Here is a 24,650-nt window from a genome sequence, read left to right as displayed (position 1 = left end):
TTTTATAAGGTTGTTTTTTAACCATATTCATTTATTAGATTTATACATTTGAATAATTGGTCATTTGTTGAAAACGATAAGTGTATCTGCTTTTGCCATAGTACAACATGTAAACATAACATGCTCGAAGCAGGCGTCTCACACTGAATGGAAGTTTTTTTAAAAAAAGCGTGAACAGCCAATTACAGTAGTTAATTAAAACAATCGCTTGCATCATAATTGCACAGTCATTTCATTGGCTCCAAGTGGTGCACTCTGAACACCAAATTTAGACAAACAGCTACAATTTGTAGTACCTTTATAATAAATTTGTAGTTCTTCTAATTTTTCGTTTACATGAAACTGAACTCCAACCAAATTGTACTGTGTCAAATTTTCTCATGGGATCAGTTTGACCCTTAAGTCCACATCGTCAATCATCGCGTTGCTATGATTGAATGCATCTCGATAGTGATAGCTCAGACCGATCGCACAGCCCTGCTGTGTACATCATAATGAATATTTGTTCTTGTGCGTGTTACATGTATGTCGTTTGTTGTGTGCTGAGCATCAACACTTGCATGATTAAAATGTTTTAAATATTACACCGCTGTTACTACCACTATGACGACTGCAATTTTATAATCTAAATGATGTTGAATTCATATTTTTTAATTAGTAAACAAAACTAATACTGTCATATTATACTAAAAGCTTATACACTTTGGTCACAATTGTCCAGGAATGTCTTTTTGTTGCATGAGATGACACTGGGAAAGTTCTTTGTTTTAATTAATACATACTTAGCTTCATATGTACATTCGCGTCATTCCCGGTAATCTCCTTCATTTCGAGTTTCACTCTGAAAACAGTCTTCAGGAATGAGCTATATGCAGGCAGCAATGTGGACGAGAGGTGTTTTTCATTGCTCAGGGACAAGTCAGAGTCTCAGCAGTGCAGGATCTTAATGAAAGCCTTGCGGAATTCGATATTGAAGGTGGTGTAAATGATGGGGTTCACGGCGCTGTTGACGTAGCCAAGCCAGGTGAAAGCTGTGTAGAGTTCTGCTGGGACGTTACAGTAAGTGTTCACTATGTGTGTGATGAAGAACGGCAGCCAGCATATAATAAATACACCTAAAAAACAGGAGAAGAAACAAATGAAGTCACTTCATTTAGAACTTATCAGATTAGAAGCCTTCAATGTGATGCGATTTCTACATTTTTCTGTAAAACCTTTCAGAAACATCTATACACAGAAAACATATTCTGACACCGACAAAGTTATTTAAGGTGTTTTGAACTGTGTTTCACAGTATATTGAATTGCAGACTGTCATTTGGGGAAAAATGTTTATTAAGCTATTCTATGGAAAGCTGCATGTTTTTTCTTGCATTATTTTATTAAGAATTAGGCAGATAAAAAAAAAAATCTCAAGTTGTAGCATTTACTTTTGTTGTGTGTGGCTGTTACAGTAACTCTCTATATAAAGTCCAATAAGCTGTCAGTGAAGAAAGTTATAATTCAGCAAACAAACATTATGAAATCAAGTATTGCTACATGCTGAGCTCAGGAACAACAAAAGGTCAAGAAAGCCATATAAAACATCTATGGTAGATAATAGGAATTATTATTCTTAGAAAAGTAAGAAGAATCCTTGACAACAGTTTAGCCAGAAGAACATTCTCCAGTGCAGTGGTCCCCAATCAGTGGGCCGCAGACCGGCACCGGTCCGTGGGTTAATTGGTACCGGGCCGCACAGAAAGAATACATAACTTACATTTAGTCCTATTAACTGACTGATGTTTTATTTTGGATATTTACCGGATTCTCTCCGCCACATTTGCCTATGACTCACTGTAGATGCATGTCAAGATGCTTGCCCCAGTCACATGTCTTACACTACCTTTTTTAAGGGCTGCTCCGGCCGTAACACATAATATATTACCGCTAAATTAAAACCCCTAAGCGAGCAAAATAAAAAAAAACAACACAGTGGATCCACGTTTATTATTATATTTAGAAAATGCCAGTTTTTATGCTGGTCATATCATTTTATTTTGTTGCATTTATCCGCCACACCTTAAAGGCCGGTCCGTGAAAATATTGTCTGACAATAAACCGGTCCGTGGCACAAAAATGGTTGGGGACCGCTGCTCTAGTGTATATGTGCCAAAGTCAACAATCAAAAGAAGAGTTTACTAGAATAAATACTTCTTTACCACAATATGAGAAGCCTTATAACAGGAAGACCAGATTAAAGACTGCCAAGAAAAAGCCTATGTAGGGCATGGACCATAAAGCCAACTGAACATACATTTCACCTGATAAAACTAAAACCGAAAGAAAAATGCCCTAAGAACACACACAGAAACTGCTGCTGCTGTAAAGGCCTGGAAAAGCATCACCAAGGAATAAACATTGGGTGATGTCTATGCGTTCCAGATTTCAGCCTGGAAAACAATTTTGCACAAGTATTAAAAATGAAAATGTAATGTAGGATTAAGCTATTGACATGATTTTAACTAATTGAGGTGAGTTAAATTTTTTTAAATAATTAATGGCACATTTCCAAACACGAGGTTTTGCGCTTCTGATCTTTGTGTGCGTGTGTGAACCAATCTCATTTCGAAACTTCTTCTGGACAGTGTAGAGGTGGCTTTGTCCAATCACTATTTACTTGTTAAAAAGGGAGACGACATGAAAAAGTGCATTTATATAAAACCATCAGATTTAATTTTATCTCCATTATACTATGAGAAACAACTAAAATAACAAAAACATTGTTCAAAACATGACTGCAAATTATTTCCTACTTTCTCCTGCAGGTTGTTCGATTCTTTACATTAGCTATGCAGATAAAATATTTGCTTACCGAGCACAATAGCCAACATCTGAGTGGCTTTCTTCTCTTTCTGCTGAGAGATTTTGCGCTTGCTGATGGACTTCACGGACGTCTGCATTTTGCCACTGGGAGACACCTGAGTCTCGAATGCTTTAGCCAATTTGGAGGCATCATAGGACTTTCCGTTCCTTGCTGGCTTGAGCTCAGGAGCGGAGGGTGCTGTGTCTATTTCAGTGTGGTTTGTACCAAGCAGAAGCCCATGCTGACTCTCACCTGCCTGCTCAAGTGTTCTCTGGTTTGGAGGATTAGGGTTTGTGATTATCCCCATTTGGCTTTCATTTTCATTGTTGGCCACCTCCTTTAGAAAAATCTGTGGTAGAAAAATAAGATTGGCGTTGGTGACATGCTCTAACAAAGTGTTGACATTCGCTTTATTTATAGGCAAAATGCAGAATACAATTAAGTAATGAAATGAAATGAAAATATTTGCCATAGTATATAGTCAGATCATACATGATCAATTGATATTCTGAAGGGTACTCTAGATCTGAAACGAATAATAACACAGAAGCACTCGATCTAGCGGTGTAGTACTTTAATCACTGTGGGGAGTCCATGAATAAAGTAAATTTGCTACATATTATCCCCAGTAGCAGAAAGCTAGATGTACAGTATATTATTTAAAAGTGGGTAAGAAGTCAGCTTGTTACAAACTGCTTGCTGTCTGTCTCTTTAAATGAGGTGCCTCTTTAAATCTATTATTAATGGACTCTTCTCTGAGGATCGCAAGCTTCAAAGCATCAGCTTCCAAATTGCAGTTAACTATAAAGACCCTAAGAAGAAAATGCCACTGTAAATGATGTTGTGATCAGAGATCACAGAAAAGAAAGAAAAATTATAAAATATATATTTTGTGTTGTTATAATCAACTGTATTAAGCAAGAGCAAGTATCAATGAGTTTAGTTACAGTATACTGTAGCAAAGTGACATTTATAAAACATGACAGTTGATGTGATCATGAAGAGAATAGAGCCTAGACACAATCACCATGTTTAACAATAAAGCATAAACCAGTCTTTAAAGAGGGCCATAACTCACTACTGTCCAACACAAACCCCAGTCTTGTGGGAGTAGCCAAATTGTGTAATTTTAATGGCTTTCTATAGAGTTTACATATGATTTGTTTAAACAAAGTGACAGATAAAACAGATACAAATTAAATGTAATGCATGGTTGCATGTACAATTTATTTATTATTATTATATTTTCTTAATGGAAGCATCAAACCAGAAGATGCCACAGACAAACATGGGACACAGACAAACTGGACGAAAGGGAGAGGTCAGCTGCAAACATATATGGACTTTAACTAGTCTTTTTTTATTTTTTATTACTAACAAGACACAAATGACAGTAATAAAGTTTTGATACTGTAATTTGTGTATTGTTAGTAGTTTTATTATAGTAGTATTTACTGCAGAGCATCAACATCAGCAACACAAACACAAAAATGCAAAAAAAAAAAGGTTGGTATACCAGGACTTTTTTCACCATTAGCACACCGTTCAGCACAAAGAGGACACAGAGCAATAGACATAGAACAATATACGTGGTCTTGCAATTTACTTAATGTAGACATGCCAAAAAAAAAAAAAAAAAAAAAGCCAAAAGTATGAGTCACAATTATTCTGGAAAATGAGGGATTTTTGACCTTTTATTATATATAATTTTCATGATCAGTGAGTTCCTGTAATTCAGGAGTCGGCTTTATAAAATGATTTCAGAGGCAGTTTTCAAAAGAATAAATCAACCTCTTTCTACTTTTATACAAAACCACGTTATATGCATAGATCTCCCAAAACAACATGACAGAATCTCAATCTTCAAAAAGCTACAGTCAGAGCACTAAGACAAAGATGGAATTGACTGATGATTTGGTGATAAAAAAAAATACCCTAAAGGCATGCTTTTCTTTAATAGAAGTAAAATCTGATACATCACATTTTTGTTATTAACTGGGAAATTCCCATTGGACTTCAGAGCGACAGTGCACAGCTTCACATCATCAGGGTGAGTGCATTTCTGAAACAGAAGAGCACAGAAGAGCATTCAGTCAGAAGACACTGATTGATGGGTTCAAATTGTGGACAATGTCATACACTCTACTCCAAAAAGGATAATCATAACAGAGATAAATAAAAAAAAAAAAAAACACAGTAAAATAACCTTAAAATAGAGTGCTGACCTCTACAGTAAACAACTATTACTCTGTTGAAGCATTATGTCAAAAGATACTTTTATATGATGGCAGAGGCATTAACATTATAAGACATTAAAACTGGTTTGATATCATAGAAAAACTTTATACATTAATCAATTAAAATATAAAATTTATAATTCAACTTGAGAAAGTTAAAGCAAAAAAAAAAAATTATTTTCAAGGGAGGAATATTCTCCATAAAAGCATTCCAGTGAAAGCTGCTATGTTAAAAATAAACTACAGGTTAAAGTGTATGTCCAGCTAATAGAAATGTACAGGTCAGCTTTCATTTTCAGTATTGCTTGTATTGACTTGTTTTCATGTCCCTATAGGCTAAGTGGAGCAAATGGTCTAAAAGGCATTGTTATGGCTAAGCTGCTTTCACTGGTAGATACACTGGCCAGCCATAACATTACAACAACTGACAGGTGAAATTAAAAAATATTGATTATTTCATTACAATGGCACCTTTTCAAGGGTAGTATATATCAGGCAGTCGGTTTTTAAAGTTGAGGAAAATTATGCAAGCTTATGGCTCTAAGTGACATGGTCAAAAATATCTGCTGGGAAACATTTGGTCCTCACATTTATATGGATGTTACAGCACCTACCTAAAAATTGAAAAACTCCTTCAAGAAAAAGGCATTTCTGAATGGCACTGGCCTCTTTGAGCAGGATAAAACCATGAAAAATGCCATGACAAAGAGCTAAAGGTATGACCTCCAGATTAGAAAAATCTCAATCCGATCAAGCCTCTGTGAGAAGTTCTGGCTTATTACAGGGCTTATGGAATCAGCTGCTATTGTAACATTTTGATGCAAAATAGCACAGCATACCTTCAGTGTTTTGTATCAGTGAGTCAATACCTCAACTGATTTTTAGTGGAACAGGAGGGGGCTATACAAGATTAGACAGGTGGCTTTAATGTTATGGATGATCAATGGATTTATACACACATATATATAGTACACAGATTCCAGTATATACAGAAGTGCCACTGAAAAATATGGTAAATGAATTTCTGCTCTGACGTTACCTTTAAAGTGCCCGTGTCCATGTTGCTGCTTGGGTATGTTCGCTTTGTGCAGACGCGTTTCCTCCGTCTACGCAGCACTACGTAGATCTGCACGTACACAAGCAGTGTGATGATGAAGGGTACGTAGAAGGACACAACAGAAGAGTAGACTACAAAGGCAGGGTTCGCGATTACACACAGGGCATCACCGTGGCTCTCTGCAAATTTTTAAGCAGAATTGAAATTCAGTAAAAATGTGTTAGAAAACTTTTTTTTTTCCTCCTTTTAAAAGGGCATAAAACTAGAGCAGCTCTTGTAGCATAAAATTACCTGTGTTATTGAGTCCAAACAGCAGGGGGCATGAAATGGCAAAGGACAGGATCCACACCACTGAGATCATGACGGTGACTCTCCTCTTGGAGCTGTAGCGTGTATTATACAACATTGGCATCGCAACTGCTGTATACCTGGGAAGGAGGAATAGTTTGGTCAAACGCAACACTCCCACAAAGCTTTACATTTTCCAAAATTAAATTCGCATCAGTGTATATGAGCCAATCGTTCTCTTAAAATGTTCCTTCACTGGAGATTTCATAGTCACAACCTAGTTATTATACATACTAACCCAGGTAAAAAGTACACATTACAAAAGCTCACAATGTGTTTCCCACTGAGCTGAAAATCTTTGGATGCTGTTTTAATAATATAAATATTGCAGTCAGTGTTATTTCTAACTTCTGGTGTTATAGGTTGTGAAAGAATGCAGGATAATAAATATATAGTGTATAAAATCACTGACATTATCATTCAGCAATAAGAGATAGTAAAGCCAAAGTGTTTATCATGGTTCTGCTGTTTGGGGTTTGTAGTGCCAATAAGCAACAGAATCAATTATTGTAAAAAAAAAAAAAACGTTCAGTCTTGATTGCAAAGTCTTTCCTGTCATTAGCTGAACTGTAAACAGCTTCTGCAACATATCACACTCTTACTCTGTCACTGAGGCTCATTCCATCATTTATTTATTCAGTCTTCTTTAGTTACATTTTTATCCTGGTCAGGGTTGCAGTGTATCCTATCCTGAAATCCATGCATTTGGAGCACCATGCACACTCAATCACACTCATTTGTACATGAAAGCAATTTATATTAGTTAATGCACCGAATGGCATGCTTCTTAAAGGTGGAAATAGAGACCTTAGAATAAACCCCAACACATACAGCAGAACATACTAGAAACAATTGCACCACTTAACAAGAAGTTTCTTATTTCCTATTAAAGGGGTTGCCATGTTTTAAAAAAATGTACACCCAAATTCCATATAAAAAAGTCAAAAATAGACAAATGGAATGGGTGGCAAAAATTGAAGTGGTTTGTGAATTTTATAGGGCTTCTCTTATTTGATACTGCATCGATATTAAAGCATGAAATCATGGCTCTTGCACAAGAACAAAACTTTACAGCAACTTTTCGACCTGCTTTTTCTTTTCTTCTGATAAAGAATGAGCTGCACACTTATTAACTGTTCAGAGGAAGGCAAGTTATTAAAAGAGTCAACTGAAAGTGCGGCACAAACTGTATTATTGGCAACATGGAATTAATTAGATTTTTTTTTTATCAAGTTTATCTATTGGCCCTGTTATGCCATTTAATGTGACCATATTAAATGTTTTTTTTTTTTTATATAAGTATAGAAGTTAAACAAGGACATGTCATGTGGTCAAAAATATTATGCAACTATCATGTTCAACACATAATTACCCTCTGTGGTAACGTTTTATAAGTGGTAAGACTGCATTCCAGCAGAACACCATCTTTGCTGATGATGCTTGGTCATGGTCATATGCAAAATGCCACAAAGTGTGCAGGAAATTTAAGTGTGCTAATATTAGCAGCTCTGGCAGATGTCATCATGATCTTGAACAAGCTAACTACTTATGCAAAACAGCTCATTACAATTTAAAGTCAGTGGGTAGCAACCCATCTCATATAATAATTAACAGTTAAGCATTAATAGGAAGGGTCTCTGCTCAATCTCTTTCTCTCTCACGTGTGCACAGTCAAGCTGTGTGCCAAATTAAAGCCAGTTCATGCTGTTTCCTTGGAATGGGTTAATAAATAAAATGCAGCTTTTTTAAAAATAGAAATCAAATCAAATGATTTGATCACAGCACCAAAGCAAAACTTATGTAGAAACAATGCTGCATCTTATTTAACTAAGTGTTTCAATTAAATGATGGATTCATAGAGATCATGCATATAATCAAGCAGCAGTTGATCAGCCAATCAATAACATTCATTTGATTCTGTCTTCTTAGACACATTGCAAGTCCGAAGATTTTACACAACCAAAATAAAAAATTGCTAATTAAGAATTTGTTTGGAATTAACGGTAAATTAATTAAAAAATGATTATTGCGTTGAAGCAATTTAAACTAATCTCAAAAGGTTTACCGTCTCAGCACTGTCTTTAATAATCATTTAAAATCCCAATTAGGACCAACCATTTAATAAATCCCAGAGAGTTTTTGGATTCTTTATTTAAATGCTATTTGTTGTGTTCATGTTTTGGCAATGGAAGTAACTGAACAAACCAAACAAATAAAACAACAACAAAAAAACAACCTTTAAAAAAAACTTGCTGTCTATTGAAGAGAAATTATGCAGATAGTTATCATTAAAAACAAAACATTTTAATTGCTTATCTAGCTACTTGGCGAAAAAGAAACCACAGTAAACCCTCAAACAGAACCAAAATGCTCCATATGGCCAAAAGTATGTGGCTGGAAGTCGTGAGAACACAAGTCTATAAGAAATTGTGGTATGCTATTACAATTTCCCTTCACTGGAACTAAGAGACCCGAACTTTTTTTCGAGTTTGACAATTTCCCTGTGCACAAAAAGAGGTCTATTAAGTCAAGGTCTGCCAAGGTTGGAGTGAAAGAACACAAGTGTCCTGCTCAAAGCCCTGAACTCAACCCAAACGAACACCTTTAGAATGAATTGGATAGCTGACTGCACCCCAGGGCCTCCTCATCTGACCTCAGTGTCTGACCTCATTAATGCTCTGGATGCTGACTGAGCAAATCACTATAACCACTCTCCAAAATTTAGCCCAGAAGAGAGAAGCTTATAATAACAGCAAATGCAGATCAAAATCTAAAATGTGATGTTCAGAAAGCAGATATTGGTGTGATAAAACGGTGTCCACAAACCATTTGACAAACAGTGTCTATAAAATATTGAACTCCTTTAGTCCTTCAGTCCTCACCGTGGTGGTAAATAGAAGTATGCTGTTATACTAATAAACAGATGAACAATCAACTACAAAAGGTCCTTGATAATGACGAAAAAAGTTCTTTAGTTTCAGCTGCACATATGTACACTAAAATCCAAAATCCATTCTCCTACACTACATTCTCCTTCAATGCATCGCACCCCAAAAAAAACTGATGGAGCTCGCTTATGTAAATGAACTTGCTAATGTGATGAAGAACTAACCTATATGTAGAAAAGTACTGGGACGTCTGACTTTTTCAGCCATATGTGTTTCTTCCTGAAACTCTTGGAGTTGGAGCCGCACAATTGCATATAATGTCTTTGTGTGTGAGAGGACAAAATATTTCCTGCACTTGAACTAGGAGAGCCAAACCTAACATGGACAAGCATGGCAATTCCCTCGTGCACAATGTGAGCTCTATGAAGATATGATCAACATGGGCTGCAAGATCTTAAATGGCCTGCTATAGAGTATTGATCTCAACCCTATTGAACACCTTTGGGATAAATTAGAAAGCTGACTGCACCCAAGGCCGCCTCACCTCACCTAAGGCTTTACTAAAGCCTTTGTAGTAGCCTCCAAAATCTAGTGGAACATCTGCCCAGAGGAGTGGAGGATATTATAACAGCAAATGGGAACTAAATGTGGAATGGGATGTTTAAAATAAATTCTACCAATGATAATATTAGGGGTCTAAAAAATTTGTCTAAATAAGTTATGAATGTAAGTGTGTAGCATTTCTTGGTAGGATAAACCTAATCAGAGATACAGTGGAACCCGGTTATGTCGATGTCCTAGGGGTTGCCAAAAAGCATCGAGATAACCGATGATCGAGATAAACGAAAATCAATATGGCGGCAATATATTAACGTGCTTGAAATTTCTTTATGTACATGATGTGCGTTATAAATGAGAATATGCATGCACGTGTTTTTGGAGGGTTTTTATTTACACAACAGCGTTGCCGCGATTTGTTTGATGAAGGCATGCTATAAAATGTACATACATGTACATGTTTGTTAACTGTCAGGAAACCACCTGCCACGCCCCCTCAGGTGCTTTCTCGGCCGCTTTCTCTGAAGCTCCCGGCTTCAATCGCGCACATATGGTGCTCGTTTATCATCCTCACCAGCTCCTATTTAAACTTCCACACTCTCACTGTCCGTTATTGTTGGTATATGTTGGATCACGGCGGTCGTTATCGCTCATGCGTATCCCAGTACGTGCCCCACGTTTCTTCCCAAAGCGCATCGTGGATTCCCCCAATCCTGCCGGTGTTCATTCTATGCTTTTGCTGCTCATCCACGTTCCGCGCGCTCCTACCAAGCGGCTATCGCCTCCGTTCATCGCATAACATTTAACAACAAAAGGCATATGTGCACTAACTAACAGCAGAGATTCACCAGTATACAATACAACACCTGTAGCATCTGTAAGGCTTGATTTTTCCGCCACTTTTGCGAGTTCTTCTGCGGCTGCACAGTGCCGATCGACATAACTGACGTTAAATGGCAACATTTTTCCCCCCTTGTGCTCGAGATATTAGGGTTCGCGACATAAAAAAGACATAACCGCTAAAAAATGCTTAGACAAAGCTAGAATTTGGCGGTTCCACTTTAAAAACGTCGACTTAATAGGGTTGTCGAGTTAACCGAGGTCGAGATAAGTGGGTTTCACTGTATTTTCAAGATGCTTTGTTAAATAGCCAATAGATTACTCAGTATCTGCAAATACCGAAAAATAGTATTGACGCAGCCCCAAAGCATTTATTGTCATCATCCTCATTTATATACTATATCAAATAAGTGCATGACTATATATTGTATAAAACTCTCTACACCGGATGTGCCGAGTTAGTATAAACAGCACATGGCCATCCTCATACTTTTGCCATTCTTTCATTCTTCAAACACTTAGACATATATGTGCCAGCCATCAAATCTCTATTCTGCAATGGAGGCGACATCTTGCATGAGAGTTTACATTTCAAGCTTGCACCAAAATCCACCAGTGTCTCTTGAAGCGTCCCTGCAAATAATTAGATACAGTGCTCTGCATCACAGCGAGGAGAGTAATGATAACGAGCAGTATTATAAGATATACTTGCCTATCAATGCTAATGGCGCAAAGGTTAAGGATGCTTGCTGTGCACATCATAACATCAAGAGTGATAAAGATGTCACAGTGGATTGTGCTGAATCTCCATTCTCCTACCACCTGAAAAAAACAACAAAAATTATGTAACCATTAAATTATAGGTATGAGAATTGTATTTTATTTCTACGACTTACATTCGATTACAAAAAACTAATTATTTGTTTTAAAACCATCTAATACTTGTGCTTTACAGTTAGATAGCAGCCTGACAGAGAACCATATAGCGTTTTTTTTGTATGTGTTATATATAGGTATGGTAGGTAGTATATATATATATATATATATATATATATATATATATATACACATACACATATACATACACACACACACACACACACACACACACACACACACACACACACATATATATATATATATATATATATATATATATATATATATATATATATATATATATATATAGTATATTAGAGACCAATGATACTGTCCCTGGTTTATAGAAGCAGGTCCTCGTTGTGCTAACTTTTATTTCAGCAATTATTTACCATGATCTTTAAGAGCCTTAAATAATCAGGCGCAAGAAATAACTTTGTTTCATAGGCATTTTGACTCCTGTAAAAGTATCAAAGATGAATATTTGGCAATAAAAGAGTGCAGTGGTCATTGTTATAGTCATATTTTTATATGCAATGCTTTATTTTTTATAGGACTATTTGTATGACAGGCACACCTTACTAAGAGAATGCTGTAAATGACTGGCCACTCTGTGCCATTAAGGTACTGTACTGCAAATTACTCTGCTGCCGTGTCTGATACTGCACAAAGTGTATGACTTTTTACATTGCTGAAATATAAACCACATTTATACAATCCATAGTGTACATGCATCATTAATCACATTGCATTTATGGATAAAAAGACTATTTTATATCCTGAAAACGTGAAAATAAACTGAGACACTATATATGACAGGCTTAGAAGATAAGTACCCAGGTAGTATAGGAGAATTTGGCTCCATTTCTGTAACATGCCATAAAGCTGGCAGAGAACTAATCTAACTCGGGTCAATCTCATAGTGTCTGCTGAGCTGCCTGGCAAAGCTCTTCCTGGCAGCTTCTGATTAATGTGTGTCTTCAGGCATGCTAGGGTGTTCACAACCTGCTTGATCAGCCTGCACTCTTGCCTCAGGAGTTTGCATATCTCTTATTGATTAAAGGATTATTCACCTCTAATGAAAGCTGCTGTGGGTAGTCTGGATCAGTTTATCAACATTGTAACCCCCACACTCATACACCAATTCAAAGTATGTCTAATGGCGACTACATGAGACATTCGGTGTATGGAGCCAGCATATGCAATTTTTATTTTGCTCTGCTGTGTACTTCAATTAATGTATTGAAACATGTACAAATTTCAGGCATCATCCTGTAATTCAAGCAACTTCTGATCTTATTTTTATATTAATGAAATGTACTCAAAAATCATTTTGTTACCGTACTGAAAAAATAAAAACAATGAGTATCTGCAAAAATTTCCTTTACAGTAAATGGAATCCACGGCTGCAAAAATAGGCGTGTTCTATATTTAGGAGGCGCTCTCTTTTAAAATTTAGTACATACTCCAGCATAGATGCTTTCACCATACAAACTGTGTGCGTGCCTTTGCGAGTGAAGCTAACTACTTGTGAAGGCAGTCTGTGGTGTAATGCGTGAGAGAAATGTGTGAAAGCTGCCTGTTTGTCCTGGCACATTTTCTCGTTCCAAAAGTTCTAGACAATTAACAACTGGCATGCTAGAAAACGTGAGGTAATGAGTGTTCACCCTAGGTAGGTGGCTGGTTCATTTGCATGGCACTACTGTACGCGCACGCACACACACACACACACACACACACACACACACACACACACACACACACACACACACACACTTAGGGGCAATTTAGAATAGCCAATCCACCTACCTGCATGTGCTTAAACATTGGGAGGAAGCAGGAAGCCAAAAACCTCTGTGAAATAAACCCATGCAAACAAAGGGAGAAAGATTGCAAACTCCACACAGACAATACCCTGGAGATCAGGATCTAACTGGGGATCTTTTATACCTTCCTACCCCTCATAAGCACCCCTCACATTGTCATGTACCCAGCCCACTGGTTTTAATAACAGCACCTTTTAAATCAGAGGCCTTAATGTGTGGCTGGTTTATTGATCTGGTGGGTAATTCCATCACCAAATTGATCACAGACATACACCAGGGAGAGTTCTCCTAAGCAGACAAAGGAACAGTGTAAAACATCCACAATAATTTTTTATGTTACAGGGGGATTTACTAAACACTGAACAGAATTAGTGTAAAGATATTTACAGATGTAAATATCTTGCTGCATTTAATTGTGTTTAAATTACATTGTAGACATAAAAAAAAAGGAAGATGCTGGTTATTTCTTATTCTCGTGGCCTGATAAAGAGCCCATCATTTTACATTGTACTGCTTAGAAAGTTCTGCCATATACTGTATATAAAGCGAGAAGATGATCATTATATATACAAATAATTAAATTTACTCTAAAGCATATTTGCATTTTTATATATATATATAAAAATTGGGTCACAGGTCAGTGTGGCCCATTTAATCAGATTACTGAACTATTTTAGAAAGTTTCAGAAAGTTACTGCAGATAATGTGTACCCTTCTTTCAGAACCTACCTGGAGATATACCACCCAAGGCATAACCAGAGTCGCCACCAGCAGGTCAGCGACAGCTAAGCTCACGATCAGGTAGTTGGTCGTGGTCTGTAGAGCTTTCTCTCTGGAAACAGCCATGCACACGAGTACGTTTCCAAAGATGATGACGAAAATGAGCAGTGTGAGCAGCATGGCGTAATAATTGTACTGATGCCTTCTGTCTCCGTCCGTAGTATTGAGGCCACTAAAGTCATTTTTGAAGTCACTTTCATTGTATGCATCCTTCTCCAAGACTTCCATCAGCTGTGAAGGTCAGAGGCCAAGACGAGGCCCTAAAAACCCACAGAAATAGAAACAGACATGATTAATTTTAGCCATGCACTTGTTATAAAGGCAATCTTAATTACACTGGGTAGATTTTGTGTAGTTTCGACATCACAAAACTTACTTCAGTCTGTGCATATTGTTTTCATTGTTTCTTGAAAGCCATATATCTCCTCCCTACCTACTGTGCATTGTGTATATAAGGCAGAAAAAAGACTTCTAAACATGCATCAGTGGAATAACTGCACCAGGCCTTGTGAGCTCTGAGACAGCTCCATTAAGCATCTTAACAAAACGCAAGCATTTCCTATTGTATAAGAAGAAGTTTCTTTTCCTAAACCACCTCATGTAATTTTTTATTTATATTGTGCAGTCAAGTAAAAATGTGTATCATTTGTGAAAAAAAAAGGATAAGATGGGAATGTGGCCAACAAAATATTACTGTAAAAATGGAACATTGATCATTCATTCACTGTTCCATCTTCAACCACTGAATCCTGTTTTGTTTTTTTAGACATCATGTGCTTGTGATATTGGACGAGTAAAAGGAAATCTAATATCAGTAGCCTGACCATGAAATTATTGGGGTTGAGAAATACATTATATTCTAAAGTCTTACTGATGGCATAACAAGGGATATGGAGGAAAATCAGATAAGGTGTTTCAGATCTGTAATGCTGTACAGATTAAATACCAAACACACCAAAGAGCAAAGTTGCAACCCGTTTGTTTGGACCAAAAAAAGTTTTTGTGCCATTTTAGTCACTTTTACTTTGATTAGACATGTGTTGGCAAATTCTTACAAGTCTGGCTGATTTCACGTTCTCCTTCATATGCATTTTAGGAAACACAAGTATGCTAGTATTAATTAATCCACCTTGTTCACATTCATTACACACATTCTCTTTACACTCTGTGTTTTCCATGTGCCTTTTCAATCACTGCTAATGATACATTATTAATGTGTCAATGAAACTGGCTGAAAGATATCAGCTAAATAATAAACATATCTAGTCAGTGATAGGATCTAGAGTCTGGACTAGAAAGAAATCAGCTCCAGCCTAACTTTTTATGTTATTCTGATTTCCTTTTATCCATTGGTGGTGCTGTTAAGATTCTTTAAATAAAAATGTCCAGGATCATTTATTTTTGCGGTCATACTACAACTAGTTCCGTATGTCAAATGGCTTGAGACATTCACTTCCATTTTTTTTTTTTAACAACAATAGATTTTTTTAAACAATAAATGCAAATGGGTTTTGGAAGCATTATAATCACGTTATCTGTACATAAAAAAAAAAATTATATATATATATATACACACACACACACACACCTAATTACACCAACCCTTTGACCATTATACAAACCTGAACAAAAACATTAATAAATACAAAAATCACAAATTTGCGCAAAAAAAACCAAAAAAAAACCATCGAAATTAAAATTGCATGCTCTGGTTGGAACTGATGTCACCAAGTTAATGGATTAACCCTGCCTCTGGGCAACATCAATCTATAAATCATGAATTTATTTATTTCATCATGACACCAACAATATAAGATAATTTGCTTTCTGTCTTTCTGTCACAATCCTTACCCTTATTATTATTTATTTCTTTTTTACCTTTTGTTGCATTGATATCATTGTTAATGATATTAATTAACATTCAGCCTGAGAAACAAATTTGAGCTTCGATGAGGTTCGGAGATGTTTTTCAGACTCAGAAATATGTCATTTTCAATTTGAAGTCTGTAAATGTAAATATTACACCTTTCAAAAATGGTATGTTAATGCACATCATACAACATGAAGATAGCTGCACCTTCCCGTTAAGATTAAAGTAAATGTAGATGCACTTCCCAGAAGATTGTGGAACTGAGAGCAGTAAAAAACATGTCTCAGCATAATTGACCATAGTGCTCTGTTTGACTCGAACATTGTTCTACTCGGTAATGAGTAGTAATATTTAGACTGTTGCTGTAATGGGAGGAAGTAGGAAAGACAAACACGATGCAGGTACTCGTGCTTAAGAAAATGTCTGCGGGTCAAACAAGATCGGCGATGTTTAAAAATTTAATGAGGGTTAAAGAGCACAAGATGCAGCGTTGCATGATCGATGTAAAGCCTTGTGAATTAATTATGAAGCTCCAGTCAGTTAAGGCCATGACGATTGTAAGTCGAAGTATCTAGATGAAGATCTAGACTATATTACATTACTTCATTTAAAAGGCTGGGCAATGATGAGCAACTTTTTATCTTTTTCAAATATCCAAAAGGATATAAACAACTCAAAAAAACAAAAAACTAAATTTGAATGCAGGTATGAATGAAATGCATTTCAATTAATTTAAATATCATACTGTGCATTATTTATAGAAGGTGTCCCCTGATACCTATCCTCATTTAGACTTCATTATATGTGTTACTATAAATACTGCAGAGAATCACAAACCTGGTTTTTACTGAGTCCATTTTTTTAACACACTTTTATTTTTTTATTACTGCCCACGGTAAAGAAAAAAAATTAGAGAAAAAAAAAAAAAAGTAGGCATTTTACCCCGGCTCACAACATGCATTGTACGGTTTGTGATGTAATGACTATATATTACTCAGTCAATATTTCTGCACAGTCCTGAACACCTTCCTCATGCAGGAGCTCTAGAATCCTAAATGCACCTGCAGTAAATAAAAAAACCCCTGCACATCTCATACTTTTTTTACCCTGTTTTGCTTCCTGTAAACATGATTAGTCAGACTATGGAACAATAGTAATTTATTTTTTAAATACAAAAATGTTACAAATCTTTATATTTATATGATTAACTCTATATTTAGATGAATAATGAGATTATTATTAGAAATTATATGAGAGAATGAAGTCCATCTCAATGGATTGGTCAGCTGAAGGGGTTCTATTTTGACTTTATGGTGTGTGTGTGTGTGTGTGTGTGTGTTTCAATACCAGAAGATAATTTCTGGGTGTTTTGACCTTGTGGGGACATTTGGCTGGTCCACATAAGAAAAAGTGCTTTTCCAAACAAACAAACAAACAAACAAACAAACGAACGAGCTAAAAAAAAATAATCATTTGCATGTTAATGCCTTTGCGTTATTGAATTTAAGGTTGGATTATAAGCACTGCATCTGAATTTATAATTATATGTTTAGAAGGATGGCAAGACAAGCGTGTGCGTGCGTGCGTGCGTGTGTGCGCGCGCGTGATTTTATCATTGATGGGGAAAAAAGATCTTCACATCCTTCAGCATTATGGTTCCTTCTTAAACAGTTACACAAACCTGCAACACAGCACCTGAGTTTAGTTCGGACAAACTGAGTACTGCATGCAATCTCCTTTAGGAAATGAATAGAAAATGTTTAGATGGAACTAAAAGTTGAATCTAAGAAATTAGGATGCATGCAAGAAGCACGTAGTACATGCATATCGCTGTTTTCTCCCTTTTTCATCAGTCGTTCCAAACATCTCACCATTCACTTCTGTTTCAGTGCACGCGCTCGCACTGTGGTGCACGTGAGAGGAACCGACTACACTTTTTTTTTTTTTTTGGTAGGTGTTCATTCATATCTAGATAGATGGAAACTAACAGAAGATGGAAAAAGACACTTGTTTGTTTACCTTTATGGCGTAATTTTCATTAACGAAGAAGTGCCGAGGTGTATTAAATCCACTTTGCTCCAGCGCACACTCCTGTCCATGAGAATAAGTCGAATGAAGAAGTCGGGGGTTTCATCTGCTCCTTCGTGAACACTTTTCACGCCAAAGAAAAAAAAAAAAAAAAAAACAACCAAACAAACAACAAATAAATCGTCTTTTCAACCATACGTGGTTGTGTTTCTACTCGGCTTCCGGTCCGGAGAGTTTTTATTTTAAAGAAAGAGTGAGCGCGGACGAACTCTGCGTGGCAGGTGGAGTGAGGGAGAGCGGGGGCGCGCGCGCGCGTGCCTCGAGCCGCCACTCGGTGGACAGGAAACAGGACAAGAGCAAGAGTGAGGCGTGGCGAGGAAACAAACAAACAAACGAAATAATTTTGACACAAAATGCGATGTTTTCAGAGTCCTTGATTATTGTATGATGTGTTGGCTATACAAAATTTAAATAGATCAACAGAGTTTTGTATACCACCCCAGCTGTACACCCACTATACAGCCTGAGTAAGCAACACGCAAAATTGGACATTTAATAATATCCATCAATAATATACAATAAAGCCCTTTATGCACGATAGCTGGTCCTGCAGACTTGAGTGTACACAATAAACTGGCCTTATAGGCTTAAATGTACACAATAAACTGGGCTTATAAGATAGTGTACACAATAAACTGGCCCTAAAGGCTTGTGTGTATGCAATTAACTACCCCTAAAGGCAGGGTGTTCACAATAATCTAGCCATATACAGTAGGTGAAAGTGTAAACAATAAACCAGCCCTATAGGCTAGAGTGAACACAATAAATGGGACCTACAGGCTGTAGTGTACACAATCAACTGGGCCTATAGGCTAGAGTGTAAACAATAAACAGGACCTATAGGTTATAGAGTACATAATAAACTGGCCCTATAGCCTTAAGGGAATGCAATCAACTGGGCCTATGAGCTAGAGTGTACACAATAACCTGGCCTTAAAGGCTTGCGTGTATGCAATTAACTAGCCCTAAAGGCCAGAGTGTTCACAATAATCTGGCCATATACAGTAGGCGAAAGCATATAGGTCCAACCGTTTTTGCACCACAGACCGCATTAATGTTAAACAATATTTTCATGGATCGGCCTGTAAGGTGTGGCTGATAAATACAAAAAAAATAAAATGATTTTTTCAGGCATAAAAAACGGTATTTTCTAAATATAACAAGAATCGTGAATCCACAGTGTTGTTTTTTTGTTCATTTTGCTATCTTGGGGGTTTCAATTTAGCGGTAATGTATTATGTGTTAGCGGCCGGAGCAGCCCCTTTAAGAAGGTAGCAGATGGAGGTAGGACATGTGACGGAGGCAAGCATCTTGACATGCATCGAGAGTGAGTCATAGACAGATGTGGTGGAGAGAATCCGGTAATTTTCCAATATAAAACAGATCAGATAATAAATAAAACAGAAATAATGTAAGTTATGTATTCTTTCTGTGCGGCCCGGTACCAATTGACCTACGGACCAGTGCCGGTCCACGGCACGGGGGTTTGAGACCACTGGGCTAGAGCATACATAATATCAAACCTCTATAGGCTAGTGTGTGCGCAATAAACTGGCCATGGAGGCTAGAATGTACACAATAACCTGGCCCTATAGGCTGGAGAGTATAAAATAAACTGTTCCTATAGGCTAGAGTGTACACAAGAAACTGGTCCTATGGGCTAAAGTGCACACAATAAACTAGCTCCATAGGCCAGCAAATACACAATAAATTGGCCTGATAGGCTAGAGCATACATAATAAACAACCACTATAGGCTAAAGTGTAAACAATAATCTGGCCCAATATGCTAGAGTGTACGCAATAAACTGGTACCATAGGCTAGATTGTACACAATAAATTGGTCATATAGGTTAAAGTGTACACAATAAACTTTTTGGTTATAGGCTAAATTGTGCACAAAATAATGGTCAGATATGCTAGAATGTACACAAAAAATCTGACCCTGTAGGCTAGAGAGTACACAATAAACTGGCCATATAGGTTAGAAATTACACAACAAACTGGCCCTCTAGGCTAGAGAGTATACAATAAACTGGCTCTATAGGTAAGAGTGTACACAATAAAGTGGCCCTATAGGCTAGAGTGTACACAACAAACTGGCCCTATAGGATAGAGAGTATACAATAAACTGGCTCTATAGGTAAGAGTGTACACAATAAACTGGCTTCATAGGCTACACAGGCTGTCTCACAAAAATAAAAATGACGTGGAGGAAATGCATTGTACATTAATGTATTGTTCTGCAAATTGGAACACCTAGAAAGCACTACACAATTAATTTCCAAAATGCAGGAAAAATCATTTTGGTTTCTGCACTGAAACCTTATGGATCTTCCTCCATTAAAAAGATAAAGGTAAAGGTGCCCTAATAACTTCAATGTTTCAAGATTGAGTAGAAAAAGAGAGCTATTTAAAATTAAGGCAAGATAACAAAGTAAAAAAAAGCCTTCAGAAATTAAATCTTTGAAAAACAAAAATAGTTTGGAGCAAGTGAAATTTCTTTAATGCAAAAAAAAAAAAAATGAAGGTCAATTAATTAAGGCATTAAAAAAAAAAAAACATTATTTTGCAGAAAACACACTGATCAAAATTAGAGAACACTTTCAGATACCTCCCAGTTATTGGTGTTAATCTGGTACCTGGTGCTAATTTCCTTGATTATCTGTCAACCCTATTTAACTGGCAGCCTAACTTCCAGTTTCACTAACTCTACAAGATGGTGGGCCGTTCTAAAGTGTCTGAAAGCCTCCGGCAGCAGGTTGTCCAGATGAAGGCCAAAGGGATGACCCTATCAGCCATAGCAAGACAAGTTGGTCGTTCCACATCTGTGATTTCAAAAATATTGAATCTTTACAACATCACAAACTCATTCAAGTCCGCTAAGAAGGCTGGTCGTCCACGGAAGACAAATACAAGAGAGGACAGGATACTGCGGAGGATCTCAATTGGCAATCGTTTCCACACTGCAGCTGGAATTGCTCACCAGTTCAGCGCTGAACAGGGTAAGGATCTGTCTCGTCATACAGTGTCTCGACGTTTAAAAGCATTTGGACTGAAAGTCCACTCTGCAGTGACCAAACCTCTCATTAGCAGAAAGAATCAAAAGGCTAGACTAAGCTTTGCTGAGGAACATGTTGTGTGGACAGAGGAGAACTGGTCCAAAGTTCACTTCAGTGATGAAAGCAAGTTTAATTTATTTGGGTCCGATGGGAAACATTATGTTCGGCGACAAACTGGACAAAGACTGAACCCAAAGTGTGTAAAGAAGTCAGTGAAAAATGGAGGAGGAAGTGTCATGGTTTGGGGCATGTTTTCTGCAGCAGGAGTTGGGCCTCTTATACAGCTACATGGCAGAGTGAATGCAAATGTTTAACAGAACCTTCTTCATCACCCAATCAGCCCGCAGTGTTCATGCAGGACAACGCTCCATGTCACACAGCAAAACAGGTAAAGCAGTTCCTTGAAACTGAAAACATTGAAATAATGACATGGCCTGCCCAGAGTCCTGATCTCAACCCAATAGAGAACCTCTGGAAAATCCTTGGTGACAAAGTTATGGCCAAGAAACCCACTACAGTCACCAAACTGTGGAGGAGAATGGAAGAAGAGTGGACCAAAATCACACCAGAGCAGTGTGAGAGACTAGTGCTGTCCTGTGGCCGCAGATGTGCTGAAGTCATTCAGAGCAGAAGCCTGTACATTTCCTACTAATTGCTGACTGTTGTAACCTTCAGAAAAGTTTGTTGTAATCTTTTTCCATGCTACAGTCATTGTTGTTCTCTAATTTTTATCAGTATGTTTTCTGCAAAATAATGTTTTTTTTTTTTAATGCCTTAGTTATTTTGTGGAAAAGGTGTTCTGGAAGCATGGCATGGTATAGACAGGACAAAAACTTCTTCAACTGTTGAGCATTGAAAATGACATTATTTCAGAATTGTTCAATTGTTTATAAATTGTTCTCTAATTTTGATCACCAGTGTGTATATATATAAAATTGTAGTCACACTGAAGGCATCAAAACTATGAATTAACACATGTGGAATTATATACATAACAAAAAAGTGAACTGAAAATATATAAATATATAAATATACAAACATATTGTAGGTTCTTCAAAGTAGGCATCAAGAAAATGCTAAGAGTGTGCAAAGCAGTAATCTAAGCAAAAAAGCTACTTTGAAGAACCTACAATATGACATATTTTTAGTTCACTTTTTTGTTATGTATATAATTCCACATGTGTTAATTCATAGTTTTGATGCCTTCAGTGTGACTACAATTTTCATAGTCATGAAAATAAAGAAAACTCTTTGAATGAGCAGGTGTGTCCAAACTTTTGGTCTCTACTGTATATATAATATATATAAACTTTTGGTCTGTACTGTATATATATATATATATATATATATATATATATATATATATATATATATATATATATATATATATATATATACTCACATTTCTCTTGATCGGTGGTGAGGTGTTTCTACACCTTGACTGAAGGCCTCTCAATAAAAGGCCACACAGCTGACAATGCATATCAGAGCAAAAACCAAGCCATGAGGTCAAAGAGTACAGAGCTCAGAGACAGGATTGTTGCAAGGCACAGGTCTGGGGAAGGCTACAAAAAAAATGTTCTGCACTGAGGATTCCCAAACGCAGGATGGCCCATAATTCGGAAATAAAAGTGTGGCACAACCAGGACTCTTCCAAGAGCACGACCAAACTGAGCAATCGGGGGGAGAAGGGCCTTAGTAAAAGAGGTGGCCAAGAACCCCATGTGAACAAGAGCAGGAACCTGAAAACTTGGAAAAATCAGGGACTTAGAAACTGGTCAGGGTTGAGGGAAAATTTATTAAAGCAAAGTACAAAGATATCTTTAATAAAAACATGTTCCACAGCACTTAGGTTCTCAGTCTTGTCTGAAGTTTTACCTTTCTACATGACAACAACTCTAAGCACACAGCCAAGACAACACAGGAGCGGCTTAGGGACAAGTCTTTGGATGTCCTGGAGTGGCTCAGACAAAGCCCTGACTTGAACCCATTTGAACATCTCTGGAGAGACCTGAAAGTGGCTGTCCACTGATGGTCCCCATCCAACCTGAGCCAGTTTAAGAGGATTTGCCATGAAGAATGGCAGAAAATCCGCCAATCCAGGTGAACAATGCTTGTTGCATAATACCCGAAAAGATTTGAGGTTGTAATTGCTGGCAAGGGAGCTTCAACTAAGTACAGACTTACATTCTGTTTTCACTTTGTCATTGTGGGGTGTGTGTATATTTTTTCTAGCAAAAAATCTGTGCCGCCTAAATATGACCATGAAAAAGCAGAGTTATTGCATATCAGATAATCTATATATGCCTGCTGTATAATGCCCAGATTTTACTTCATTTGAATTTGTATGTCTGTAGAGACAGTCTGATAGTCAGCAATCTTGCAATAAATAAACTATTGTGCTTATTTGCAATTCCAGAGATTGGGCTGGATTCATCACAAAAAAAAAAATCTCAGTATAAAACGTTTTAAGAACATTTTATGAGTTAAACTTTAAACCCTACTATAACACCACCATGAGGATGAATTTAAAAAAAAACATCTCATTTTTTCTAAACACTGGTCCTGAACACGTCTCAGTGAAAGTCTACCATATAATGGCCACATGCTATTAAAGCAAAATCTCAGCACAGTGGCCTCTATTAACTCCAAATGATGTGGAAGCTTCTGTGGAATTTCAAACAAATCACATTTTCTGAACTTAATTTATTTTAGTAGCATGTGCTGAATGCTATCAAAACTCTATCTTAATCGACATCAGGGAAGTGGTGAGAAGGCTATAATAAAATGACAGAACAACAACAACAATAATAATAATAATAATAATAATAATAATAATAATAATAATAAGAAGAAGAAGAAGAAGAAGAAGAAGAAGAAGACGAATAGCAGTAAAGTTTTCAGTCTAGTTTACTGAAGGAGAGGAGGCCAAAAAGCCAGGTATCAATTAGGAGCACAGATGGAGTGGGGAGTTGTTTTTCAAACGCAGAACAGGATGTAGAGAGTATAATAGGCATCTATGGTGCATAGGTGCAGACTAGCTGACAACGCAACATGACAAGCTTTCAAATCAAGCTCTGGAATACTTTTGGGCTTTATAAAAACAAGTGGTGCAAAATCCATTTGCTGCTTTCCATATCCCAAAGGAGAACGTTTCTGCCCACTCTGTCTGTGCTGTGGAGTTAAATAAACCGAGAATTTCAGTCTCATAACAGATTGCTCTTGATAACAGTAAACAATTTCTTTAGTGTGCTCTGAGTTTTTAATGCTAATCAATATCTTTTTTCAGAACTTTTGACATTTTGAAAGAAATTTACAAGAGTTGAGAAAATCCTTGAACGTTTTCCTAAGTAAAATAATGCACCAAATTTTTA

At 36.9% G+C, this 24,650-nt stretch overlaps 1 protein-coding gene across 1 annotated transcript; it reads right to left on the bottom strand.

Moving 5' to 3' along the window:
- drd2a (dopamine receptor D2a) lies at window positions 1–18,521 on the bottom strand. Its single transcript, XM_046863725.1, has 8 exons — window positions 18,147–18,521; window positions 14,207–14,517; window positions 11,485–11,594; window positions 6,430–6,566; window positions 6,121–6,317; window positions 4,826–4,906; window positions 2,854–3,193; window positions 1–1,115 (listed from the first exon to the last, which is right to left on the bottom strand). Exons 2-8 carry the CDS (start codon window positions 14,483–14,485, stop codon window positions 928–930), a joined length of 1,332 nt encoding a protein of 443 aa, XP_046719681.1. The 5' UTR covers window positions 14,486–14,517; window positions 18,147–18,521; the 3' UTR covers window positions 1–927.
- Window positions 18,522–24,650: the final 6,129 nt, after the last annotated feature.

This window comes from Silurus meridionalis, chromosome 12, assembly GCF_014805685.1.
Source record: "Silurus meridionalis isolate SWU-2019-XX chromosome 12, ASM1480568v1, whole genome shotgun sequence".
Taxonomy (NCBI): Eukaryota; Metazoa; Chordata; class Actinopteri; order Siluriformes; family Siluridae; genus Silurus; species Silurus meridionalis.
This window is presented reverse-complemented; position numbering and strand designations above follow the sequence as displayed.

What these genes read in the sequence shown, in the direction of transcription:
- drd2a (XM_046863725.1), bottom strand. Translation starts at nt 14,485, where the DNA reads ATGGAAGTCTTGGAGAAGGATGCATACAATGAAAGTGACTTCAAAAAT. An exon ending in TGCGCCATTAGCATTGATAG is followed by an intron (nt 6,567 to 11,484) that starts GCAAGTATATCT and finishes CCTCCTTCCCAG; the next exon opens with GTATACAGCAGTTGCGATGC. An exon ending in GTTTGGACTCAATAACACAG is followed by an intron (nt 6,318 to 6,429) that starts GTAATTTTATGC and finishes AAAAATTTGCAG; the next exon opens with AGAGCCACGGTGATGCCCTG.